Genomic DNA, 26,345 nt, shown 5'->3' on the forward strand with positions numbered 1-26,345 from the left:
ACGGGCCTGTCCTCAGGGCCGGGTCAGCAGGAGCCTTCGGTAACCAGGAGGGGAGGATGGAGCCGGCCCTCCTGCTCATCCCTGTTCTCTCAGCGCCACCTAGAGGTGGCAGGGGTCACAGCGCCCCGGATGTGCAGCCCAGCTGGCCCTGGGTGAGCTGTGGACTGGGGGTGACCGTGGTCAGTCAGGTCATCGCCTGGGGGGGAGGGGGTGATGGCGGGGAGGCTGTGCCCAGGGGGGCAGGAGGTGTGTGCGAAATCTCTAACTCACTCTCAATGTTGCCCTCACACTGCTCAAAAACTAAAATCTGCTCAAATATCCTGACTCAAAGAAATGCAAAGCAGTTCCATTCTTCCCCATGCCACACAAAAGGGCCACTTCCACGGAAGCAGGCGCTCTGCTTTAGCGCAATAGTCAGATTACAAATGCCAGCCTTCGCTGCCCAGGCCACGAGGGAGCCTCCCCGCCCAGAGCGAGCAGCCCGCCGGCCGCACCTAGGCCTGGGCCCCAGAGAGGGTGCAAGTCTTTCCAAACGGGCTCGCTGACCCCTCCCTGCCCCTCCCTGCCCCTCCCCGCCCCTCCCTGTCCTTTCTGCTCCTCCCCTGCCCCTCCCCGCCCCTCCCCTGCCAGCTGGCTGGCCTCCAGGAACAGACTCAGTTTCGGGGTCGCCTTGGTTACCCGGGGAACACAGCACCATCCCGCCGAGCATGAACGGGCCTTGAGGACCTAGAAAATACCCCAAACCAGCGACTGCCGTCCGGGCCGCAGGGCTCTCAAACACGCGACACTCATTTAGCCGGGCACAGTCCTCCGTTCCCTCGGATGGCTAAACAAAAAACAAGCCCGTGGCAGCAAGACCATGGATTGGGCTCCCAGACACAGGCACGTACCTGGCGGCAGGCTCCTCGGGCCTGGGGGCGTGTGTGGGAGGCACTCAGCCGACGTGTGTCTCCCACCTGGAAGTTCCTCTCCCACTCCCTCTAGAACTCAGCGGGGAAACATCCTCAGGGGAGGGTTACAAGGAGAACAAACAGCAGCCAGCTGGAGCGGGCAGGAGGCGGGAGGGGAGCAGCGGGTCCCACGCCCGCGTGTGAACATCGGGAGGGCATCTCGGGGGCAGAGGGGCCCCTGCAGGATGAGGGGCCCCAGCCCCACGCCAGTCCTCCCAGCCCGGATTCCGGCATCAGGGAGAGAAGTCCCTTGACTTCCGGCTGTAAAACCCAGCAGGGGTGAAGGCTGAGGGAGGCGGAGGCAGCTGGAGTCCCAGGTGTTCCTCTTAAAGGGCCGGAGCGTGGACTCACTCCCTCTGAGCTCCAGCATCGGGACAGCAGCTCACAAGGTTACACATGGGGAGACGCTGAGTTACCTGGCATCGGGGTGAGGCTGGGGCAGGTCTCTCTCAGACAGAAGGGCGGCAGCGCTGTGTTCCTCCGTGAGCCTCCCCTCACACACACACACAGAGCCCGCAGGTGGGCACCCAATGGGAGTCGCCACCAGCCTGGCTCGCACCATTTTCCCCACCCTAGTGACTCCCTGAGGCCCTGTCCCACCCACGTGCAGGCCCACCCACGCTCATCCATGCGAATGGCCTATCTTGGCTCGTGCTTTAGATCTTCCTAAAATCCCTCCAATAACCGGCTCAGCTCGGGAGGGCCCTCCCCCCAGGTGCTCAGAGTGTAGGGTCCCTGTGGGCTGCATCCTGCCCGACCATCGTGATGGAAGGCGGAGGGGAGGCGGTGAGGGTGACCAGGTGCACAGAACCACAACGAGAGCCTCGTAAAGCTTTATTCGTCGGAAACAAGAGAACACACAGTGGCAGGAGCACGGCCTACAGGGCTCCATCCAGAAGCTGGGGTGCTGGGTCACGTTGGCACAGGGGTCCACCCCGGGGTGGAGGACAGGACACCCCACACAACCCTGGCGTCCCGCCTCCAGGGCCCTAAACTAGACGGAACAAACGCCAAAGCCAAACACGCGTGGGGTCACTCAGCTGGCGACACGCACTGGGCACGGCACACGCACACGGCACACGGCACACGGCCCGCGCCCGCGGCGCCGCCTCACGGGGCCGCGCCGGAGGCGGAGGCGGGGATGAGCTTGGGCGTGGCCGGCTGGGGTGGCGGCACGTCGGGGATGGTCTCGCCGTGCTGGTACACGCTGACCGTCACGTCGATCTTCTCGCCCCCGTACTTGTTCTTGACGCTGATGCTGTACTTGCCCGAGTCCTCGGCCGTCACGCCCTTGATGCTCATGCTCACGTGCTTGGCCTGCTCCACCTTCACCGAGAAGTGGTCGCTGAGCTCGATGTCCTTGTCGTTCTTGAACCACACCACCTCGGGGTCGGGGTTCCCGAACACCGTGCAGGTCAGGTTCAAGGTCTGCGGGAGAGGGGGGCAGAGGTAGGAGAAGAAGGTCAGACCCCCCCGAATGGCCTGACCCTCCTCGTGGTCCTGTGCATCAGCCATGGAGTCAGCATGCTCTTTACACACGTGAGCACCACGCCAGGCCCCGGGGGCCCCAGGCAGCAGGACGCAAACAGGGGCGGCGTCATAAGCAATCCCGCCGACAGGGACCGGTCACCGCGCGGCCAACGGCGCCCGCTCACTTTCCAAAGGGCCGGAGCCTCAGGGCAGCCCCGCCTTCCGGGCAAGTGCGTCTTGTGGGCGTGGGGGTGGCCTCCCCAACCTCGATGGCCCCTCCTCCCCCCAAACCCAGGACCAGGGCCCAGACCCTGGAGGACCCAGCACAGGACTGTGTGGTAGGCCCAGGTATTAGCACAGGGTCACCGGGGGCAGTGGGCCAAGCAGGGGGGTGGGGACCCCAGGCCCAGCAGGGGGGAGGAGGGGAGCCCAGGCCCAGCAGGGGGTGGGGAGCTAGGGCCGGAGGCGGAGTGACAGGCACGCGCCCAGCCCCGCGTGGCCCTCTGCGGGACCAGCCACGGCTGAGCCACGAGCCGGGGCCCTGTGTCCGCCTCACCTTGCCTTCCATTATGGTCACCACGTCGGGTAGGCCGCCGATCACCTTGCCGCGGTCTGTAATGGAGGGACTCGGCTGAGAACCCTCAGCGGGTGTCCCCCTCCCCCCTCCGGCCCCCGCTGAGCCCGCTGTACGCAGGTGCACACAGGTGCACACAGGTGCTCAGCCACGCGCGGGGGCGGCACCGAGGGCAGGCTGGAGGCCGGGAGGGACTGGGTGGGAGCTGGGGCACAGGAGGGGCCCCTGGGGCTGAACTAGGGAGACAGCCGGCTGTCACTCAGCCTCTCAGGGAAGGGGGGCCTGGGGACCTGGGGGGGCCTGCGGTTCACCCACCAGCCACAGAGCCTGAGCCCAGGGCCCGGGGCCGGGCCACCAGGGACCACGCCCACAGCCCACAGCCCCAAATGGTGCGATCCAGCCGCCCCAGTGTCCCCGCCCGCCCGCTGCACCGGAAAAACCCAGCGAGGGCGTGGCCTGTCTGCTCCCCCATCCTGTCTTCCCCTCCGGACCCCACCCTGTGCTCCCCACACAGCCTGTCCTAGCACCTGTGCCCTAGCCTCTGTCTCCTGCAGCCTCCTGCCTGACTACCTTGCAAAACAACACAGAACAGGTGGGTGGTGGCAGGACAGGTGGCCAGGGGTGCTGGAGGCCTCAGGGGGGCAGGGGTGAAGAGGGCAGGGGTGAGGGGGGAAGGTGTGAGAGGGCAAGGGTGAAGGGGCAGGGGTGAGGGGGCAGGGGTGAGGGGGCAGGGGTGAGGAGGACAGGGGTGAGGGGGGCAGGGGTGAGGGAGCAGGGGGCAGGGGTGAGGGGGGCAGGGGTGGGGAGGACAGGGTTGAGGGGAGCGGGTGTGAGAGGGCAGGGGTGAGGGGGCAGGGGTGAGGGGGGCAGGGGTGAGGGGGCAGGGGTGAGGGGGGCAGGGGTGAGGGGGGCGGATTTGAGGGGGTGAGGCATGGAGGGTGCCCCATGTTCCTGTCGCCCCCAGTACTTACTCTTCTCTGCAAACGCAGCCGCCCTGGAGGTCAATGGGGAGGAGAGAGAGCAGAAGAGAGTCGTGAGGAAACGCACCCACACATCCCGCAGGGGAGGGGCGGCTGGGGGGCAGGGGGCGCCTGCTTTCTCTGGAGGACACGCCTTTCCCGATGCCCCCCCGCCCCCCCCAGAGGGGACGCCCCGTCTGTCTCTCGGCTGCCCAGAGGCACAGGCTCGTTCAGACTCTGAGGCACAGGAGCTCCTCCCCGGCTGGTTCCTCGGATGCCCCGGAGCGTTCAGCGCTTGGGATGCGCTGGTCCTAACCATCTCGCTCCCCTCACCATCTCAGACAGTCCCTGCGCGGCCGGTGCTGCCGTGCCGGTGTGGGAGGCTCTAAAGTTCACGCTGACTTACTGCCCCGCCCGTGTGGCTCCGTGGCGGAGCGCTGACCCGGGAACCAGGAGGTCCCGGGTTCGATAACTCAGTCAGGCACAGGCCCGGGCTGCAGGCTCCATTCCCCAGTGTGGGGCGTGCGGGAGGCAGCCGATCCGTGGTTCTCTCATCACTGAAGTTTCTCTCTCTCCATTCACCTTCCTTTCTGAAATCCGTAAAATATATATTAAAAAAGAAAATAAATCCATCGCTTTCCTCGCTGAAACCACACGGGGGGCCCACGCCTCAGCCGTGGCCGCACCCGCTCACGTGCGGAGAGCGCCTGCGTCTGCACAGACACGGCTCACGCTGCCCTCACACCCGGAGCCCGGGAGGGACGGCCCCGGCCCCTGGCCGCCCACAGGGCCCGACCCCGGGCGCGCCTTCGCCGCGAGCGAGCGAGTCTTACTTGAGCTGCTGGAACTCGGCCAGCGCGTCGTCGAAGGCTGCAAGGAAGCACACACGTCACCCACGGCTGCTGCCCCCGCCCGGCGCTCTGCCCGGGGACGCCGGCCGGCAGCACGCCCGGGCCGGTGACTCAGAAACCTCCCCTTCACTCCCCCCATGGGATCCCCACGCCGAGGGCTGTCCGCCCGCGGGCCACACGCCTCGGAACACCTCCACATGCTACCACACATCTCCACACGCATCCACACACCTCCACACACCTCCACATGGTACCACACATCTCCACACGTTTCCACGTGTCTCCACACGCCTCCACACATTTCCACACGTTTCCACACATCTCCACATGCCTCCACACATATCCACACGCCTCCACATATTTCCACGCATCTCTACATGTCTCCACACATCTCCACATGCCTCCACACATCTCCACACGTCTCCACATGCCTCTGCACATCCCCACACGCCTCCACACACCGAGCCCGAGCCTCGGGGGACGCTGACCTTGGCCGGACAGGTCGAGCGAGCGCTGGTGGTTGTCGGTGCCGTCCGAGATCTCGAAGGTGAACTTGCCCTTGTCCTTCTCCGTGGGCTCGCAGATCTGCAGCCAGGCCATCTCCTCGCTGCCGCCCGCCCGCATGTGCTCGCTGGACGCGATCTTGGCGTCTCTGACGAGAAAGGGCAGCGGGACCGTGAGAGTCCGGACCCCAGCCCCATGCAGGTCCCCGGGGGCGGCGGCCGGCGTGGCGGGAGCATGTCCGGCTGCCAGCGTCTGTGTGGGGCGGGCTCTCCGGGTGTTAGTAATGTATCCTCCACGTCCGTCACTCAGACCCAGACGCCTTCTGAGGTTAAACCCAATGCTTGGCGTTTAAAGACAGATTGCTGTGGGCCATGGCATAGTGGACTCTGATACCCTATGCAGCCCAGCCAGCACACTCCAGGGCTGAGCATCGACCCAGGAGCCAGGCGGTCACGGTTCAATTCCCAGTCAGGGCACAGGCCCGGGCTGTGGGCTCAGTCTCAGTCATGCAGGAGGCAGCCGATCCAAGATTCTCTCTCATCATTGAAGTTTCTGTCCCCCTCTCCCTCTGTCTCTGACATCAATAAAAATACGTTGAAAATTAAATAAAGGCAGAGGAGGCGCCGGGCTGGGTCTGGGAGGAGCGGGACAGTCGGTGCGCGGACCCCGCTGACAGCTGAGCTGACAGTGTCACCATGTCCCTGGCCCGGCCAGTGGGTGCCCCGGGCCCTGTGCCCGCCCGTCCTCTCCTGGAGCTCTGACTGCTGGGGATGAGCTGGGGTGGCGGGAAAGAGCGGCCCCCACCGGTGGGGCGGCAGCCTGGGCGAGTGCTGTCACCGTCAGGAAGGTCAGGGGGGGGTTCCCGGGAGACACCCCACCGGGGGAGGCTGGGGACCCCGGGCAGGACGCCTGCCCCGCCCACAGGCTCCGGCTGCCCTCCTCCGGCGTAAGCCGGGCTGACGTGGTCCTCTCTCCACAGGCTGCCTCCCGGCAAGGCGGCCGGCGGACACTGGGCATGTGGTCCCCGGCCAGCCCTCCGCTGAGTGCCCACGCCAGGCGCCACCCGGGAACCACCTTGTCCACACCGAGGGCGAGGAACCGGCCTCTGACCCCCACAGGCATTTCCGCACCTGCCTCCTGCCTCTTCCCTTCCCCCACCCCCCACCCCCGCCAGGCCTGTCACTGTTCAGCACTCCGGGGGCTGAGGACGCGGGCACCGCCCTGGTCCTCGCCTCGGACGGCCCGTCCCCAGCTCTGGGACTCACTTGTGATACCAGTTCACGCGCATCTCCTCGGTGAAGTATTTCATGAAACACTGCAGCCTGATCCCGTCTGGGTTGCAGAGTATCTTCAGAGGAGACGCAGACAAGCCTGCAGAGAGCGGGGCACACTCAGACCTCAAACACACCCTGCCACGTGAGATGGAGCCACGTGATAGGAGGCCACGAGAGCGGGAGCCACGCGAGCGGGAGCCACGTGGGGGACTGAGTCAGGGGGGACAGTGCTGTAGGCAGGTCCTCGCCCAGCAGCGCAAATGAGCTCCCACGCCTGTGCATCTGTCTGTCAGCCTCAGATCCTCACACTGTCCCCTGCCACGCCTGAATCACCTGCCATGACCGAATCACTGAACACAGTACGGAGAGAGTCCTGCCTGCCCTTAGCTCAGTGTTTGACCGGGGGAAGCAGGTGGATCACACTGTGACCCGGGAAGTGCTGTGCTCACTGATCCAGAGCCCAGCCAGCCGGACATCCGCCAGCGGACGGACCACAGGAGCCCAAGCCCGGGAGGCTGCCCTCCAGACCGGGCGCAGTGCCAAGAGGCCTGCCCCCTTCCGGTTCCACGTCCACGGTACCGTGTGCGGCCTTCGTCCGGGGGCACGGGGCACGTCTGCTCTTCCCAACCAGCATGCCGCCAGTCAGACCATCGTCCACGCCACCACGGGAGGAAGTCCACGCCCATCCTGGGGCCACGGCACCCGCTGCGTCAGCGGTTTCTGTGCTCTCGGTCAGACATTCCGAGTCCCACCCACTCAAAACCACGGCGTGCCGTGCGCCTGGCCCCTCGGGGAGCAGCGCGCTCTGGGGAGCCCTGTGCACTGGGGCGGCTGCCGAGGCCGAGGGCGGAGAGTGATGCTGTCAGGATGCCGGTGGGCGGAGAGGAGAGAGCCCACGTGAGTTACGGGACCGAGTGTCCGAGGGGCCAGGCGGCAGGTGCCCTCGACGCTGGGAGCTCCCGGGGTGAGGAGAGCCACTGCCCGTCCCCGGGACACGGCCTGTGACTGGACACTCCCGTGGCCGCTCCTAAGACTCTGCACAGTCCACGGGCCCCTGGGGTGGGGCAGTGGTCGGCAGACTCCTCAGTCCCCAGAGCCAAATACCAACAGCACAACGATTGACATTTCTTCGGAGAGCCACATTTTTTAAACGTAAACGTCTCCAACGCCACTTCTTCAGCATAGACTCGCCCAGGCCGTGGTATTTTGTGAAAGAGCCTCACTCCAGGGGCCAAAGAGCCGCATGTGGCTCTCGAGCCACGGTTTGCCAACCACAGAGGTGGAGCACAGTGGGTAATAGATCCCATAACAGAGCCCACACCTGCATGGGCGGACTGACCGATCTCTCCCCATCCACTTAACGAAAAGGGGAGAAAATAATAATTAACACCAGGGGGCTCCTGGATCCCATTCTCCCGCTCTAGTTATGTGGGCGCCTCCTGCTTTGTGGCCCCTCGTCCCCTTCTCCATCAGCTCCCACGGAGAGCACAGAGCGTGGCGACACTCCGCTCACAGGGAGTTAACGCCGAGGAGCCCTCGGACGCCGCCCGCTGGCTGCGCTGCCACTGCGCCGGGGCCCCAGCAGGGCGGGCACCTGGGTCTCCCCCACCCTGTCCCCATCCTGTCCCCCCCTCAGTGACACTCCCACCCAAACGACCCCAACGCCAGGCGGCACTGACTCACCGCAGACTCTGCTCATCGCCAGGATCATGTCCTCGTACACTGCGGGAGAGCAGACGCACAATTACTGCACGGCATCGGATCGGTGTGGCCCTCTCACGTGTCATCACATGGCCACGGGACATGGCCACGGGACATGGCCACGTGCGTGTGGAAAGATATGTGTCCACCACGGCGGGTGTGGGGTAGCCCCCCCCCATCCACTTCATAAACAAGGACAGGCTCGCTCGCTCCCCTGCGTCCGGCCGGAGCAGGACCGCCTCCCGCAGGCCATCACGGCCACGCCAGGCGGGGTGAGGCTTGCTGTCCGGGGCAGGACCGCGGTGACATGGCTGCCGCCCACAGGACGGCCACGCATTGCTCCACACGTGGCACCGCCCACGCGCAGCGCAAGGACAGGCCTGTTCCTCTCGCGGCGGCCGCTGACGGCCCTGCGTGCTCCGGCCGGCCGCGGGAGGGGCCTCCCCGGAGGTGAATGGTCTCTCCTCGGCGGACAGCGGGCACCCATACCTTTGCCGGCGATCTCCAGGGTGGACACGTCCTGGCCTCTGTCATCCTTCAGGGTCGCCTTGTACTCCCCGTGGTCCTTCTTGGACAGCTGCGAGGAAGCACAGCGTGTGGTGTGAAAGCCACCGTGTGAACGGATACCTGCTGCCCGGCCGGCGGCTCAGGGCGGAGCGTCCACCGATGAGCCGGGAGGTCACAGGTCGATGCCTGGTCGGGGCACAGGCCCGGGTTGTGGGCTCCATCCCCAGTGTGGGACAGGGCGGGGCAGGGAGAGGAAGAGGCAGCCGATGGAAGATGCTCTCTCATCATTGATGTTTCTCTCTCTCTCCCTCTCCCCTCCCCTCTGACATCAATAAAAACAAGTTTTAAAAATGAAATGAAATGGAACCCCTGCTGACAGGATTACTTTGCAAACCAAACCACGGGAACCAGGCTGCAACCCAGGGACAAGGCAGGGCCCACTGGCCCGAGAGCCCGTTCTGACCCACATGAGGGGGAGCCACGTGAGGGGGCCCACGTGATGGATTCACGCGAGCGATGCCACATATGGATCCACGTGAGCGGGGCCACGTGAGCGGGGCAGGGGCCACGCACCTTGGGGAGCAGCAGCTCGCAGACGCCCCGCTCCAGGTCCGGCGGGCTCTCCGTCTCGTACAGGGCGTCGTCCTTCAGCCACCGGAACACCGTCTCCTTCTTGGTGTTGGCGACCTGGAGACAGAGCTAGGTCAGGTGGAGCCAGAGGATCATGGGCAAGAGGCTCTCCATCCCCTCCTGGCCTCAGAGGACCCCGTGTGATCAGACACTCGATGGAGGTGGCGGATGCTCAGGCCTGTGGCTGTGTGCTCCCGGTCAGAGCATCAGCCTGGCCCTCCCTGCTCCCCGCTGTCTCTCTAAAATCAGGGAAAAGCCCTGCAGGGAGGAAGGCCGTGGGTCCGAACGGTGGCCAACGTGTCTCCGAGGCCCGGCCTCTGGAGTGGAGGGAGCCCCTGGGGAGACGGCCTGCGGTGACAGGATGGTGGGATGGGACGAGCCGTGGCAGTGCATGTTACGTGGTTCACCGCGTGGAGCGTTCTCCGGGGCCAGGACCCCGGCTGGGGCTGCTCCCGGGGCAGTGACATCCTGACACGTAGCCACGGGGGAAGGCACGCCCCCCCAGTCGGCCCCGTGCAGGGTCTCCGTCCCGGGCCACACAGACGGCCTCAGAACCGAGCGTTCGAGGGCCCAGGGCTGCCGCCTGCTCTGCCTGCCCCGCAGCCAGCGCTCACCCCAGCTCCCGCCGCCCCGGCCCCCGAGGGAGAGCCGCTCCTCCGGCCGCTCACCTTGCAGACCAGGCGGACCTCGCACTCCTCGGTGACGTCCCAGTGCAGGTACTCGGCAAAGTGCGGGCCTGGGGGGCAGAGGGAGAGGAATCACATTATATAGTAACACGTGTGTATGTGTGTACATGTGTGTGTGTGCATACGTATGTGTGTGAGTGAGTGTGTGTGTGTGTATAGACATGTGTGTTTCGTGTGTAGGTGTGGGGGTGTGTTTCATGAGTGTGTTTGTGTGCATGTGTATGTGGGGGTGTTTGTGTACGTGTGTGCATGTGTGTGTGCACGTGTCTGTGCATACTTGTGTGCATTTCAAGCCGAAGGGAGCAGCTGTTCCACATGAACCGGGAAAGCCCGTTTCCAGGCTTTGAAATGGACGTGTGCACAGCGCGATCCCTCTCCTGCCGCCCTCCTGCCTCCTCTGCTCCTCGGAAAGCAGGCGGAACCCTAGGTCCTCCCCAGACCCCTGCCCACTGCGGCCACGGCCACAGCAAAACCCTCACCACAGAGGTGAGCGGGGGGGGGGGGGGGGGGGGGGGTGAGGCGACGAGAACGTCGTCAACACATCATGTTCTCAATTCAAACGTGATAATCTGTCTTTTAAAACAGTCTGTTTGTTTAAGGAAACTTAGAAGTAATTCACACCCTAACAGCAAGGCCATTAGCCCATTCAACACACACATGCGAGGCAGATATACAAAGTGTTTACCGAATTCCTCCAATAAACATATCCCACAAAGTTAAAAAGTTCATACTGCACAAAGGGGTACAATAAAGTATGTTTGACTATTAAAAATAAAAATAGCCGAAACCGGTTTGGCTCAGTGGATAGAGCGTCGGCCTGCGGACTGAAAGGTCCCAGGTTCGATTCCGGTCAAGGGCATGTACCTTGGTTGCTGATCGATGATTCTCTCTCATCAATGTTTCTAACTCTCTATCCCTCTCCCTTCCTCTCTGTGAAAAATCAATAAAATATATTTAAAATAAATAAATAAATAAAAATAACTGAAAACAATGAACTTGAAAAGAACGTCTTGATGGTATATTTCATTATCCATGTTCTAATGTTTTTCAAAGGCAGAGAAACCCCACATAAACACCCCATTGAAAAAATAAGCCCTTGATGCATCCATTTTACTTTGTATATGGTGAGCACGCATGTTTTTAAAAATGCACTTAACACGAACTGTTTGCAGCTAAAACATGTGAAAGTCAAAACGCTCCCCCGGTTTTCAGTAAAACAGCAGGTTCCTGGGAAAAGGGCGAAGGACAGAAAAGGCCCCACGTGTCCGGAGCCGAGACGTCGGAGCCCTGGCCCCCGGGGCTGCACTGAGACACCAGGCCTCGCGGTGTGGGCCTAACCCCGTGGTCGGCAAACTCATCGGTCAGCAGAGCCAAATACCGACGGGACAACGATTGACATTTCTTTGGAGAGCCACAGTTTTTAAACTTAAACTTCTTCTAACCCTACTTCTTCAAAATAGACTCGCCCAGGCCGTGGTGTTTTGTGGAAGAGCCACACTCAAGGGGCCAAAGAGCCGCCTGTGGCTCGCGAGCCGCAGTTTGCCGACCACGGGCCTAACCCACCTTGTTTCCGGATAAACTCTTTCCGCTGGAACTCAGCCTCGTCCAGGACGGCCTTGAACGCTGCATTCGACAGGAGAGGGGGGACGTGAGATGGTTTTCCCGCCAGCGGGACGGGCCTGGGACCCCGCGGGCGCCCGGGGCCTACCGTCCCCGATGAGGACCAGGGAGGACTGGTTCTTGGCCTTCCCGTCGTGGATCTGCACCGTGTAGGTGCCCTCGTTCTCCGCCGTGAACTGGTCCATCACCATCTCGATGACGCCCGTCGCCTTGTCACACTTGATCTTGTGCGTCTGGAGGCCACGGGGGAGACAGGACCCACAGTGAGACTCCGCCCCTCCACCCGGCCTGGGGCCGGACACGCGGAATCACGGTGGGATGGATCCACTGAGCCATGGTGACCAGACACCAAACCCGGACACAGTGTGCCCCCGGGGACCCCAGGCCAGTGTGTATGGGGGTGGGGGGCGGCCAGCGGACACACATCCCAGACACTCGCCAAACCTGACACCACTCACACATGCTCACTCATACACACACATACACCTGTGTGTGCGCACTCACATGCACTCACATTCACTCACATATACACTCACACATATACACACTCATACACACACTCACACACAAACAGGCACTGTGCTCACACTCATATGCACTCACATATACACTCACACATATGCACACACAAGGCACCCATACACTCTCTCACACTCACACACAGGCACCGGGCACGCGCACACACACACGTGTGCACACTCACACACACACACACACACCCGTGTGCACACTCACACACATACACACACACACAGGGACCTGTGCACACTCACATACACACACACACACATGCACACTCACACACGCACTCACCGGGCTGTCGGACACCTCCCGGTCATTGATGACGAAGCGGAAGCTGGCGTCGGGGGACAGCTGCTCGGCCTGCAGCCAGAAGCGCACCTGGCCGTGCTCGAACACCTCGTAGGCCAGCTCGGACTTGAGCGGCACGGCTGTGGGGAGGGTGGGGGGGGTCTCAGCGGGAGGCCCTGCGGCTGGGAGGCCCCAGCAGAGAGCCCGGGAGGGGGGGTGGGTGCTGGGCACCCAGAAACAGACGGTCCCGTGCCAAGCCCACCACTGCTCCAGGCAGGCAGCCTTCTCGGGGACCCTGCCCCCAGGGTGCCTCTGTGTCCCGTGGATTCAGTAACCGAGGATCCCCTCAGCCCAGCAGCCACCCGAACCCCAAATTCAAAACTCGCAATGTCCTGAAGGTTCCTATGACCTACAGTCAAAGCTGGCATTGGTGTAAGTGAGCAGGTGGCCAGCTGGGGGGCTGAGCAGAAAGGGCTCTCCCCGACAAAGCCGGGCGCCCCACCCCACCCCGGCCCACCCGCCCGCGCAGCAGTGTCCACCAGCTCACGTACTGGGGTTTTTTATCTCGTTGCTCAGCGCCATCAGACGGTCGAGCTCTGCAGGAAGAGAGCGTGCTGTGGGCGTGGACTCCGGCCCAGACGTGCCCGCGGTTAGGAGGCTGCCCAGCAGGGGGCGCCCCACATTGAACCAGAAGGGAGAGGAGGCGGGGCGGCCCCAGGAGCCAGTGCCCACTGACCAGGGACCGCGCACACCTGCCAGGGCCCAGCTCGTGGGCGGGGCACGTGGTGCAGGGCATGTGGGTGGGGCCGGACTTGGGGGGCATGTGGGTGGAGGTGGACTGGGTGGGGCATTGGGTGGGGCGTGGGGTAGGGCACAATGAGTTCCCCCTGGCTCCCCGTGGGCCTAGCATCCGTGTGAGGATGTGCGGCTAGTGCGCCTCCCACTGCCCACGCCGCCAAGTGCAGGACAAGGACAGCCTGGGAGCTGGTGTCATTTCTGTGAGCGGGGGCTTCTCCGCACGGTCTCCACTCCCTCCCCAAACACCCCTGTTCCCAGGGAAACGCATCCTTGGCCTCAGAGCCCCCGCTCCCGCCCGCACGCCTACCTGCCTCGTCCAGCACGAAGCTGGAGGACACCCCGTCCGTGTCGCTCACGGACACCGAGTAGGTGCCCAGGTCCCCCTTCTCCGGGTTCTTGAAGATCAGCTTGGAGCTGCGGGAAGCAGACCAGACGGCGTCAGGGGCCCGCAAGTCCGTGTCTGCGGGGTCAGGTGCCCGTCCGTGTCTGCGGGGCTGGCCCACCCGCTGGACTTACTGGTCGCCGGCGGTCTCCACCTGGAACCGGTCCTCGTCGGCGAGCTCCTCGTAGGCCTTGCACCAGGTGAAGCGCGAGGCGTCGGTCATCTCGGGGCAGTCGAAGCTCAGGTAGATGTTGCCCTCCTCGTCCACCCCCGCGCTGACCTCCTTCGTGCCTGCAGGGCGAGGACCCGGTGACCCCGCGATGGAGGGACACTGTCCTGTGGGCCTCCTCGCAGAGGCCTGACGGGGCCTGACCGGGGCCTGACCAGGCCTGACCGAGAGGCCTGACCGGGCCTGACCGGGCCTGACCTACAGGCCTGACCGGGCCTGACATAGAGGCCTGACCGGGGCATGACCGGGACCTGACCGGGGCCTGACCGGGCCTGACCTACAGGCTTGACCGGGGCCTGACGGGGCCTGACCTACAGGCCTGACCGGGGCCTGACCGGGGCCTGACCGAGAGGCCTGACCGGGCCTGACCAGGCCTGACCGGGCCTGACCTACAGGCCTGACCGGGCCTGACATAGAGGCCTGACCGGGGCATGACCGGGACCTGACCGGGACCTGACCGGGGCCTGACCGGGCCTGACCGGGGCCTGACGGGGCCTGACTGGGGCCTGACCGGGCCTGACACCGAGCCTGACTGGGCCTGACCGGGGCCTGACCGGGGCCTGACCGAGAGGCCTGACCGGGGCCTGACGGGGCCTGACTGGGCCTGACCGGGGCCTGACCGGTGCTTGACTAGGCCTGACCGGGGCCTGACGGGGCCTGACTGGGGCCTGACCGGGCCTGACACCGAGCCTGACTGGGCCTGACCGGGGCCTGACCGGGGCCTGACCGGGCCTGACCGGGGCCTGACGGGGCCTGACTGGGGCCTGACCGGGCCTGACACCGAGCCTGACTGGGCCTGACCGGGGCCTGACCGGGGTCTGACCGAGAGGCCTGACCGGGGCCTGACGGGGCCTGACGGGGCCTGACCGGGGTCTGACCGAGAGGCCTGACCGGGGCCTGACGGGGCCTGACGGGGCCTGACCGGGGTCTGACCGGGGACTCGTCCACATTCACACCATGACTCGGGGTCACTCGGGGTCCCTCCCGAAGCCGGCCGCCCGCCCCCGCTCACCCGGCCGGGCCTCCAGCAGCACCGGCTCCGAGGGCTCGGACGGCCTTCCCACGCCGCTGGCATTCGCCGCCCGCACGCGGAAGACGTAGCTGTGGCCCTGCTGCAGGTCACACACCTGGAGGGGCGGGGGACGCCAGGAGGAGAGAAAAGAAGGGAGCTGTGCTATTGTCCACAGCTTGTGGTGAACATGCTTTCTCGAAAAAAATAGTAATAAATGTGTTCCTGCCCGGCCGGCCGGCATGGCCGGGGGTTGATCATCGACCCGGGAATCAGGGGGTCAGGGTTCGATTCCCGGTCAGGGCACAGGCCTGGGCTGCGGGCTCCATTCCCAGGAGAGGGGCGTGCAGGAGGCAGCTGGTCTGGTCCATGATCCTCTCTCATCATTGGTGTTTCTCCCTCTCCCTTCCTCTCTGACATCAATAAAAACATTTTCTTCAAAAGCCTTTATTAGCAACCCGTGAGCTAAGCAGTCAGTGCGGGGCCTGGGCGGAGAGAACGATCGATACCCACGCCCCGTGGACGGCGTGGATGCCGTGGACAGTGTGACGGCGTGGTCGGCGCCCGCACACAGGCCGGTCTGAGCCCCCCCTCGCTCAGTGCCGCCCGGCGCCCAGGCCGTGCTCGGGGCAGGAAGGAAGCTCGCACACGGTCCCCAGGGCCGCGGCGTTGAGGGTCCCCCGGGCACTGTGGCCACGGACCGAGCCCGCTCCCGGAGGCAGTGGCTCAGGCGCCTCACCTTCAGGTAGCGGTTAGCCGTGGGCGCCTCGCTGACGGGGGTCCACTCCTCGGAGCCCTCCTCCCGGTAGTCCACGAAGTAGCCGGTCACCGGGCCGCTGCCCGCGTACACGGGCGCCTTCCACAGCAACACCAGCGAGGTGTCCCGGACCTCGCAGAAGGTCAGGTCGTAGGTGGGGCCTGGAGCAGGGGACCGGTCAGCCCCTGGCACGCAGGGCGTCCCCTCTGGCCGTCCCCTCTGGCAGTCCCCCTGGCCGTCCCCTCTGGCCGTCCCCCTAACTGTCCCCTCTGGCCATCCCCTCTGGCTGTCCCCCTGACTGTCCCCCTGGCAGTCCCCCTGACCGTCCCCTCTGGCCGTCCCCTCTGTCCCCTCCGGCCGTCCCATCTGGCTGTCCCTCTGGCTGTCCCCCTGGCCGTTCCCTCTGGCTGTCCCCTCTGTCCCCTCTGGCCATCCCCTCTGTCCCCTCCGGCCGTCCCATCTGGCTGTCCCTCTGGCTGTCCCCCTGGCCGTCCCCTCTGGCTGTCCCTCTGGCCGTCCCCTCTGGCCGTCCCTCTGGCCATCCCCTCTGGCCGTCCCCCTGGCTGTCCCCTCTGGCTGTCCCCCTGGCCGTCCCCTCTGGCTGTCCCTCTGGCCGTCCCCTCTGGCTGTCCCTCTGGCCGTCCCCCTGACTGTCCCCCTGGCCGTCCCCTCTGGCTGTCCCCCTGGCCGTCCCCTCTGGCTGTCCCTCTGGCCGTCCCCTCTGGCTGTCCCTCTGGCTGTCCCCCTGGCTGTCCCCTCTGGCCGTCCCCCTGACTGTCCCCCTGGCCGTCCCCTCTGGCCGTCCCCCTGGCCGTCCCCTCTGGCCGTCCCCCTAGCCATCCCCCTGACTGTCCCCTCTGGCCGTCCCCCTGGCCGTCCCCTCTGACGGTCCCCCTGGCCATCCCCCTGGTGGTCCCGGGTGCGAGGCAGGGGGGGTCTGGGGGAGCGACCCCTACCCGGCTCCGGCGCCGTCCAGGCCTCGCACAGGAAGTGCTCGCTGGGGTCCGAGGGCTGCCCGATGCCCACCAGGTTGGAGGCGGCGATCTTGAACTCGTAGGACGCTCCCTCGGTCAAGCCCTCCACCTGTCAGGTGGGGAGAGTCAGCCACCGCGGGGCAGGCGCCGGCCACTGGCCTGGACATGGAGACAGTGACCGCGAGGCGGGGCTGCCAGCTGCCTGACTGCCCCATCCAGGATCAGGCACCTGCCGGGGCCACGCCGGGCCCTAGGCACCCATCACCATCCTCAGCATCACCACCGGGCTGCCCCCCACTCACTCACCTGCCTGTCCTCCTCCCGCTGCTTCTCAGAGAGAAAGGAAAACGCCCGAGACCCTCCCAGACCCACAGCCCAGCCCCATGGCCCCAGCCCCACAGCCCACCATCCCCAGGCCATGTCCCCATGGCCCACTAGCCCCAGCCCCACTGCCCCAGTCCCATGGCCCCAGTCCCACAGCCCGGCCCCACGGTCCCACAGCCCCAGCCCCAAAGCCCCCCACCCCTGGCCATGTCCCCACAGCCCACAGCCCCACAGCCCCAGCCCCACGGCCCCCAGCCCCAGGCCATGTCCCCATGGCCCCCTAGACCCAGCCCCACGGCCCCAGTCCCATGGCCCCAGTCCCACAGCCCGGCCCCACAGTCCCAACCCCACGGCCCTGGCCCCACAGCCCCAGGAAGTGGCGGTGTGTAACCGGGTTTGTCGCCAGCTTCCCATGCGCCCCGCGGAGCCCGACGCCGGCACGCACCGTCAGGAGCCGCTCCCGCACGGGCGCGGCGTTGACCTCGTGCCAGCTGTGGTGCTGGGCCTCGCGCTTGTCCACGAAGTAGCCCAGCACGGGCGCGCCCCCGCTGAACCGGGGCTCCTTCCAGCCCAGCGTCATGGAGTGGCCGTCGCAGCTCAGCAGCGTGATCCCGACCGGGTGGGAGGGCACGGCTGTGGGGACACCACGTTTTACCACGGCCACGGCCCGTGGCCGTCCACCGCAGCCCACGGGCAGCCGCGGGACGTGGCCGTGGGCACGGCCCTCGCCCCTCTCCCGGCGACCTCGTCACCATCTCTGTTTCTCTCTCTTTCCCGGGAAAGTTGGGAAATGCTCTCAGAGCCCAGCCGGCGTGCTCAGGGGATGAGCGTGACCTATGACCCAGGAGGTCAGGGTTCGGTTCCCGGTCAGGACTCAGGCCTGGGTAACGGGCTCCATCCCTAGTATCGATGTGCAGGGGGCAGCTGATCCATGATTGCCTTCATTAATGGCGTTTCTCTCCCTCTCCCTTCCGCTCTGAAATCAATAAAACCTATTAAAGTCCTCTCACATATATTCCCAACAACCCTCCCCTCGACTACTTGGAAGATTCCCGGGCGATGATGGCATCAGAGTGGCCTGGGCACGGAAACAGGACTCTCCCGCCGACGAGTAAAGCCAGGGGGCTGGCCCCTCCCTCCCCTCCCCCGGGCCTCTCCCCCATCCCCTTCCCCCCAACCCCGTGAGGGGCGGCAGCCGCCCTCGGCCAGAGGGCCCAGAGAACCTCCCTGTCCTGCAGGGTCATCAGGTTCAGGCTTCCGGGGAGAAGGAGGTCGGGGCTCCCGTGAGAACCCCGCCTGGGGGGGGGGGGGGGCCTCTTCTCTCACAGGCGGAGAGGAGGTGTCTCTGCTCCCCTTCACCCTACGCTGAGTCGCTACATTGGGCGCCCTCTGCTCCCTGAGACTCAGGTGAGCTGCCAGCAAGCTCCTCTTATCAGAGGACAAGAGCCTAACCCCTGCCGAGACCGGTGTGGCTCAGTGGATAGAGCATCAGCCTGTGGACTGAAAGGTCCCGGGTTCGATTACGGTCAAGGGCATGTGCCTTGGTTGCAGGCACATCCCCAGTACGGGGTGTGCAAGAGGCAGCTGATCGATGATTCTCTCTCATGGATGTTTCTAACTCTCTATCCCTCTCCTTTCCTCTCTGTAAAAAATCAATAAAATATATTTTAAAAAATAAATAAAAATTTTTAAAAAAGAACCTAACCCTGGCCCTCAGCTCCCAACTCCCGGGGTACAGGGTGAGAACATAGCCATGCTCCTCGGCTCCCCGGGTGCCCTGAGCTGTCTGGCTGCGAACTGTTATCCTCATCCGCACACAGGGGCCTGTGAGCGGGTCCCGCAGAGCCCCACGTTCTCTGGGGCGGTTCACGCCGCCCTCTCTCGGTGACGCTGCCCACGCAGCACACGTGTGTGTGGGCAGAAGCCCCGCCCCCCCCACCCCCCTGCAGGAGGACACGGAGCCGGCGGACTCACTGAGCGCGGCCTGGACCTTGATGGGGTCCGACTCCTGCGAGTTCTCGCTGGTGCCCACGGCGTTCACGGCTTTCACACGGAAGATGTACTGCTCGCCCGTGGTCAGGCCGTGCACCACGAACCTGGGGAGACAGGGCGTGGCAGCGGCGTGGCCTCCCCCCTTCACCAAGACAGCCGCCATGGGGCTCGGGAGGGCTTTATAAGTTAGTGATTCTCCCTCATCACTGATGCTTCTATCTCTATCTCTATCTCTCCCTGAAATCAATGAAAATATATTTAAAATATATATACACTGAGGGGCCAGATGATGATGATCTCTGAACGCATAATAATCTGGCCACTCGGTGTCTATCCTATATAAAAAGTTTATATTCAAATTGTCCCTTGACCAAGAGTTTGACCAGCAGGCATACCGGCCAACCGCCCATGTCCCCTCCCCCTGGCCAGGCTGGCTGGACCCCACCTATGCATGAATTCATGCACTGGGCCTCTAATATTAGAGGAGGGCCTCTAATATACAGGCCCGGTGCATGAATTCACACACACACACATACACACACACACACTCTAAGTGGCCAGATTATTTTGTGTTCAGAGATAATAATCTGGCCACTCAGTGTACATGTATGTGTGTGTGTGTGTGTGTGTATAGATATATATTATTTTTTAAAGACCTCAGCTCAGGTGCTTTGCCTGTGGCAAGAGCTCAGTAAATGTATAATTCGTCATTTAAATTACAATGTATAAAGTGCCATGGATCTGTGGAGCCTGCAGCATGGTAACCATCGGTAACCCTCCGCCCGGGGCCTCGGGAGGTGGGGAGCGGGAAGGGCCGCACCTGTTGTAGCCGATGGGCTTGTGGTTGCAGGGCTCCCACACGTTGGAGCCGGCCACGCAGCAGTCCACGTAGTAGCCGAGCAGGTCCTCGTGGTTCTTGGGCCGGTCCCACTCCACCACGACCGACGTCTTCGTGTCCCGGGAGACGAGGACCCGGCCGGGCGCCGAGGGGGTGACTGCGCGGGGAGACGGACGGGAACACGGTCAGGGATCCTGGGGTTCCGGGAGACATGCCACGGCCTCCCAGCCCACGACGCTCCGTCCACGGGGAGTGGCGGGCCACGTTCGGGCCTTCAGATAAAACGTGGACGAGGAGGAGGAACGCAAGGGCGGGCGAACCCTCGGAGGGCCCAGGGGTGCCTGCCGGGCGTCTCCGTCCTCCGAGGCCCCGCCGGACCCCACGGAAAAGGGGGGACAATCATGGAACCACCCGGATGGTGAGGGACCTTCCGGGGACACGGGCGCTTTGGCTGAGCGGGGAGGAACTTGGCTGAAATAGAAGATGCCGACGGCAAGCCAGCCCGTCACCACCCGTCCTGGGCATCGCTGACGGAACTCAGACTCAGACCACGAGTTCACCAGGACGGTGGTCGGCTAATTCGCTAGTCCACAGAGCGGCAAACCACTGCTAGTGAGCCACCGTTTGCCGACCACTGGCCTAGGGCTTTGCACCTCATCTGGCATCTGGCATCGCCAGAGTGGGGACCTCAACCAGACAGACAAACACTCCAGTCCCTCCAGGGACTGGGATTTTTATAAACATAATTTTTATTGGCTTCAGAGAGAAAGGGAGAGGGAGGGAGAGAGGGAAACATCTATGATGAGAGGGAATCACGGATCGGCTGCCTCCTGCACGCCTCCCACTGGGGATGGAGCCCGCCACCCGGGCCTGTGCCCTGACGGGGGATCTAGGTTGATGCTCAGCCCCGGAGCCATGCCAGCCCGGTGGGACTGGGTTTTTTAAGTGACCACTGACTAAGCGTGTCACCCATTCCTCAGTTCCCACGATGAGGCTCGGGAGAAACGCTGAGAAATGGCCAAAGTGAGGCCCGGGAGCTCCTCTCTGGTCACGTGAATGACAGCTCCTGTGCAGGGCTAGCGTTTTCACCACCCGGAGCCGCGGGCCCGCCCCGTCCCACTCAGGGACCCTGAGCCCGGGCCCTGCCCCATCTCGCTCAGGGCCCGTCCTGAGCCCGGGCCTTCACCCCATCCCGCTCAGGGCCACCTGAACCCTGGACACCTGCCCCGTCCCACTCAGGCCTGTCCTGACCCCGGGCCCCGCCCCGTCCACTCAGGCCCGTCCTGAGCCCGGCCCCCGCCCCGTCCGCTCAGGCCCGTCCTGAGCCCGGCCGGGGGTCACCGCTCAGGCCCGTCCTGAGCCCAGCCAGGGTCACTGCTCAGGCCCATCCTGACCCCGGGCCCCGCCCCGTCCACTCAGGCCTGTCCTGACCCCGGGCCCCGCCCCGTCCACTCAGGCCCGTCCTGAGCCCGGCCCCCGCCCCGTCCGCTCAGGCCCGTCCTGAGCCCAGCCAGGGTCACTGCTCAGGCCCATCCTGACCCCGGGCCCCGCCCCGTCCGCTCAGGCCCGTCCTGACCCCGGGCCCCGCCCTGTCCCACTCAGGCCCGTCCTGAGCCCGGCCGGGGGTCACCGCTCAGGCCCGTCCTGAGCCCAGCCGGGGGTCACTGCTCAGGCCCATCCTGAGCCCAGCCGTGTGGTCGCTCACCCGTGGTCTCCTGGGCCTGGATGGGGGGCGTGATCTCCGACGGGTCGCTCAGCCCGTGCTTGTTGGCAGACAGAACCCGGAACACGTAGGGCTTCCCCTCGGCGAGGTCGAAGACGGCGTAGCGCGGCGACCGGACCGCCGTCTGGGCATTGACCCGCTGCCAGCTGCCGCTGCCCACCATGGACTGCGGGGAGAGGGTGTGACCGTGGAGGGGCTGTGACCATGGACTGCAGGAGGGGCTGTGACCATAAACTGCAGGGAGAGGGGCTGTGACCATAAACTGCGGGGAGAGGGGCTGTGACGGGGCCGTGACGCCCCCCCCCGAGCTGGTCAGAGGGAACCAGGAACTGCCCATCCTACAGTGGGGTGCCCATCCCCGCCTCCGACACCGGGCCCTCAAACACCTTCTGTGGTGTGTACGAAAGGGAAGCCGGTGTGAGAGGTGAGAATTACTTAAAGTGGAAAATGCTGGCCAACAGACTTCTCATTCGAGAGCAAATAATTTTGTCACGTGACTCTGGCTCCCCACGGCTTCTCGTGGCGGCAGAGGCTTTGCCAAGGCGCCGCAGCCAGGGCAGTCATGCCAGCCGCTGACACCACGCTTCGAGCACAAAGGACAGACAGCGGGAGGTGGGTCCACGGCATGTGCAGAGGGTGTGAGGTTTGCTGGGTGTGTGTGTGTGTGTGTGTGTGTGTGCATGTGTGTACCTCTGTGTGTGTGCATGCATGTGTATGTGTGTATGTGTATGGGTGTGTGTGTGCATGTATTTGTGTGTGTGTGTGCATGTGTGTCTGTGTGTCATATGTGTGTTCCAGGGCCACAACACACCGGCTATTTCTTTTCCTTTTTTGTTGTTTTTGCTGCTGTTGTTCGTCTTCACCCAAGGATATTTTTCCATTGTTTTTTAGGGAGTGTGTGGAAAGGCGGGGAGAGAAACATCGATGAGAGAGAGACACATCAACTGGCTGCCTCCCCACAAGCACCCTAACCAGAGGGGGAATCCAGCCTGCAATGAGGTGCACACCCTTGACCAGAATCGAACCCACAACCCTCCGGTCCCCGGGCGGACACTCTAACACTGAGAACGCCCGCTCAGGGCCCCAGCTGGTCTGTGTCTGACCAGAGCGGCTGCCTGGCCGCGGCCACGGGAGTGTGGACCCTCTATTGGCCACCACCATGGCCATGCGGCTTCTGAACAAATCCTCCCGGGCCCGGCCGCCTGGTGTTTGGGGGAAGACCATGTCCAGGGCCGCCCTATAGGTGGGGACTCAGCCTCCTGACAGGAGGGGCGGGGCGGGCTTGCTGGGGAGGGGGGGAAGGGGGCAGTGGGGGGCAGGGGGGCAGAGCCGGGCCAGTTCCCGGAGGCCGGGGACCTCGCTCACCGCCCACAGGTGCCGGCAGGAGCCTCCCGCCCAGAACGGACAGACGGCTCTGTGACGGACTCAGGAGCGGCCCGTCTCTGAGGCCCCCGCGTGGCAGCGCGGCCCAGAGATAGGAGGTGTCGGGATGGGGCGTACCTTCTCGATGAAGTAGGTCAGGGGCTCCCGGCCCCGGGGCGCGGGGGGATCCCAGCTGAGGACCACGTAGGTCCTGCTGACCTCCGAGGCGTGCACGTTGGTGGGCGGCCCCGGGATCAGCACGTCGCCTGCAGGGGAGACAGCGGCGAGCGCGGGTGAGGAGGGGCCGAGCGTCCATGTGGGCAGTGCACGTCATAGCCAGCGGTTGAGTGGCCTTAGCATATCGTTAGCATGTGTCACTTTGATTGGTTGAACGGCCAATGACGACCGGACCCTTAGCATGTTAGGCTTTTATTACATAGGACGTTCATGCTTTGTCCTCTGACTCTGGGCCCAACTGAAATCTTTGGGATTCAGACCAATAACACTAGATGCTCCTTCTCGGGAAGTCAACCTCTCAGGACGTCCGTGGGAGGACTGTGAAGAAGCGTGTCGGCTCACAGGGACAGGATTTGACGGGAAGGCCAGTCCGCTTAGGGAAATGTTAGAAGTAAAGCTTCTGCCCAGCAGCACTGAGCCCTCGCCCAGGACCGGAGGGAGTGAGAGGGGAGCGGGCTCCCGCCACCCTCAGGCCTCTCTCCTCGTCCCCAAAGGAATGCGTCCCTGGACCCCACATAACACGGCAGTGAGTGTCCACGGCGGCCACATGGACTCCATCTTCGCTCCCTCCTTCTGCCTGGCGTGGTTTCCAGCTTCCCGGCCTTAAGCCTGCAGGCCGGGCCCCTGGTGCTAATTCGCCTGTACGACTGTCCCTGTCACACAAGCACGTTCCCCTCTCTCCTGCCTCCAATGGCGACCTCAGTCCCTGGGGGGTGCGGGCGGCTTACCTTCAAGCTCATCCTGAGAGATCACAATCTCTTTATCCTCCCCCAGGCGGACGGCTGCAGAGAGAAAGGGTGATGCTAAGTTTGACACCCAAAGGTCCCTTGAAAAAAGCACTATTTCGCCCGCCGGGTGTGGCTCAGAGGTTGACCCATGAACCAGGAGGTCACAGTGTGGTTCCCGGTCAGGGCACAGGCCCGGGTTGCGGGATTAATCACCAGAAGGGGGCGTGCAGGAGGCAGCCGGTCAGTGATTCTCTCCCATCACGGATGTTTCTCTCTCTCTCTCTCTCCCTCCCCTTCCTCTCTGACATCAACAGAAACATTTAAAAAGCACCGTCTCCCTCACTGCTAGGAGGCACGCGTGGCCTTTGCTCCGATGAGGACGGCATGCTGCTGCCCTGAGGTCCTCGGGGGAAATGGTTCTGACAACATTCAGCACTTGCAGCTCTTTATTATTATTATTATTATTATTATTATTATTGTAAAAATATATTTTATTGATTTTTTACAGAGAGGAAGAGAGAGGGATAGAAAGTTAGAAAGATCAATGAGAGAGAGTCATCAATCAGCTGCCTCCTGCACACCCCCCACTGGGGATGTGCCCACAACCAAGGTACATGCCCTTGACCGGAATCGAACCCGGGACCTTTCAGTCCGCAGGCCTATGCTCCATCCACTGAGCCACACCGGTCAGGGCAGCACTTGCAGCTCTTTACAGTGGACTCGAGAGGCCATGCAGGTAAGGGACACGCAGGGGCTCCCTTAAGAGCATAACTGGGGTCCCATCCCATTAGGGAGCCTGCATTGTGTAAAACTGAAATTCCAGAACAGAGGGGCTAGGTTTCCACCCCTGCCCCCTCCTGTGATGTAACTACACCCTCCGTGGGCCTGGCAAAGCCCGGTTCTCCGGGAACCGGATTCCGGTGGAGAGTGGCAGGAGGGCGCCCTGAGGAATACACCGTGGCCTGCCTCCACGCCCCCAGGACACTCACAGGAGCCACGGGAGACCACAGAGGCCATGGGACACCACGGAGGCCACGGGAGGCCACAGGATGCCAGTGAAGACATGGTAGGCCGGGAGATCACAGAGGCCATGGGAGGCCACGGGAAACACGGGCTACTGGAGGCCACAGAGGCCACAGGACACCACGGAGGCCACAGGACACCACAGAGACCTTGGGAGGCCACGGGATGTCAGGGAAGACATGGGGGGCCACGAGAGACCACGAAGGCCGTGGGAGGCCACGGGAGACACGGGACACCACGGAGACCTCGGGATGCCATGGGGTGCCAGGGGAGACACGGGAGGCCACGGGAGACCACGGGACACCTTGGCCCTCTCTGGCCCTCCCACCCATGACCATGTCCTGAGGCTCAGACGCCGTCAGGGCAGGGAGAAAGGAAGACGCACACAGCACGGCCCCCTGTGCCCCGGTCCGAGCCGGACCTGACCCTTTAGGGACCCACCGTGTAACCTCTGGAGGTCGGCGGGGTCGAGGGCGGCCACGGCCTCTGAGGCGCGGGACGGCCGGCTGACGCCAGCGCTGTTGATGGCCCGGACGCGGAACTCGTAGGACCGGCCCTCCAGCAGCCCCGTCACCGGGTACTTGCAGACTTTGACGGGGGCGTCGTTGCACTGCACCCAGTTGTTGGTGCCCACCTCACACCTTCGGAGAGAAGAGAGGCGAGAGTAGCAGCAGCATCATAAAAGATCAATAAAAATGTATTTTTTTTAAAAAGGAATCCACTCTCTTTTCCCTAATTAGAGAAAAAGTCCTCTGACCCACACGTGCTAACCTGCTGCAGCCGAGTTCTGTGTTTGTTTTTAAAAATATATTTTATTGATTTTTTACAGAGAGGAGGAGAGAGGGATAGAGAATTAGAAACATCGATGAGAGAGAAACATTGGCCAGCTGCCTCCTGCACACCTCCCACTGGGGATGTGCCTGCAACCAAGGTACATGCCCTTGACCGGAATCGAACCTGGGACCCTTCAGTCCGCAGGCAGACGCTCTGTCCAGTGAGTCAAACCGGTTTATCTTTTATCGGGGGGTTTTAAATATGTTTTTACTGATTTCAGAGAGAGGGCAGGAGAGGAAGAGAGATGGAAACATCCATGATGAGAGAACCATAGATTGGTTGCCTCCTGTACGCCCCCCACTGGGGATTGAGCCCACAGCCCGGTCTGTGCCCTGACCAGAAATTGATACTGGACCTCCTGGTTCATCGGTCGACGCTGAGCCACTGAGCCACACCAGCTGGGCTGTGTCTTTATCTTTCTAATGGGGGATTATTACCCGGGAAGGTGCATGGAGCCACATGGCCAGAGAGTTGGGGAAATGATCAAACGTCGCAGGAAAACCGAAAACAGCTCTTGTTTTCTGCTTTTCTAATTCCAGGTAAACCCTGACCGACCCCCGCTGTGCTTCAGGTCTGACTCCAGGGATGGGAATACACCC

At 63.6% G+C, this 26,345-nt stretch overlaps 1 protein-coding gene across 2 annotated transcripts in view; it reads right to left on the bottom strand.

Moving 5' to 3' along the window:
- Nucleotides 1-1,768: 1,768 nt before the first annotated feature.
- MYOM2 (myomesin 2) overlaps nucleotides 1,769-26,345 on the bottom strand; it is a 49,921-nt gene continuing 25,344 nt past the window's right edge. For both annotated transcript variants that reach the window (XM_084878319.1, XM_084878320.1), the window contains 26 exons: nucleotides 25,354-25,553; nucleotides 23,890-23,943; nucleotides 23,063-23,190; nucleotides 21,545-21,728; nucleotides 19,822-19,996; nucleotides 18,984-19,105; nucleotides 17,455-17,642; nucleotides 16,668-16,794; nucleotides 15,694-15,872; nucleotides 14,958-15,072; nucleotides 13,851-14,007; nucleotides 13,642-13,748; nucleotides 13,088-13,132; nucleotides 12,540-12,676; nucleotides 11,815-11,959; nucleotides 11,670-11,729; nucleotides 10,089-10,156; nucleotides 9,364-9,477; nucleotides 8,773-8,860; nucleotides 8,266-8,304; nucleotides 6,574-6,679; nucleotides 5,293-5,456; nucleotides 4,787-4,823; nucleotides 3,966-3,988; nucleotides 2,977-3,032; nucleotides 1,769-2,378 (listed from right to left, as the gene is read on the bottom strand). In XM_084878319.1, coding sequence (XP_084734445.1) covers nucleotides 2,061-2,378; nucleotides 2,977-3,032; nucleotides 3,966-3,988; nucleotides 4,787-4,823; nucleotides 5,293-5,456; nucleotides 6,574-6,679; nucleotides 8,266-8,304; nucleotides 8,773-8,860; nucleotides 9,364-9,477; nucleotides 10,089-10,156; nucleotides 11,670-11,729; nucleotides 11,815-11,959; nucleotides 12,540-12,676; nucleotides 13,088-13,132; nucleotides 13,642-13,748; nucleotides 13,851-14,007; nucleotides 14,958-15,072; nucleotides 15,694-15,872; nucleotides 16,668-16,794; nucleotides 17,455-17,642; nucleotides 18,984-19,105; nucleotides 19,822-19,996; nucleotides 21,545-21,728; nucleotides 23,063-23,190; nucleotides 23,890-23,943; nucleotides 25,354-25,553 — 3,136 coding nt within the window. In that variant the 3' untranslated portion in view covers nucleotides 1,769-2,060. The remainder of the gene's footprint in view (nucleotides 2,379-2,976; nucleotides 3,033-3,965; nucleotides 3,989-4,786; nucleotides 4,824-5,292; nucleotides 5,457-6,573; nucleotides 6,680-8,265; nucleotides 8,305-8,772; nucleotides 8,861-9,363; nucleotides 9,478-10,088; nucleotides 10,157-11,669; nucleotides 11,730-11,814; nucleotides 11,960-12,539; nucleotides 12,677-13,087; nucleotides 13,133-13,641; nucleotides 13,749-13,850; nucleotides 14,008-14,957; nucleotides 15,073-15,693; nucleotides 15,873-16,667; nucleotides 16,795-17,454; nucleotides 17,643-18,983; nucleotides 19,106-19,821; nucleotides 19,997-21,544; nucleotides 21,729-23,062; nucleotides 23,191-23,889; nucleotides 23,944-25,353; nucleotides 25,554-26,345) is intronic.

This window comes from Pipistrellus hanaki (assembly GCF_964339955.1).
Source record: "Pipistrellus hanaki genome assembly, chromosome: 3".
In the NCBI taxonomy this organism is placed as follows: domain Eukaryota; kingdom Metazoa; phylum Chordata; class Mammalia; order Chiroptera; family Vespertilionidae; genus Pipistrellus; species Pipistrellus hanaki.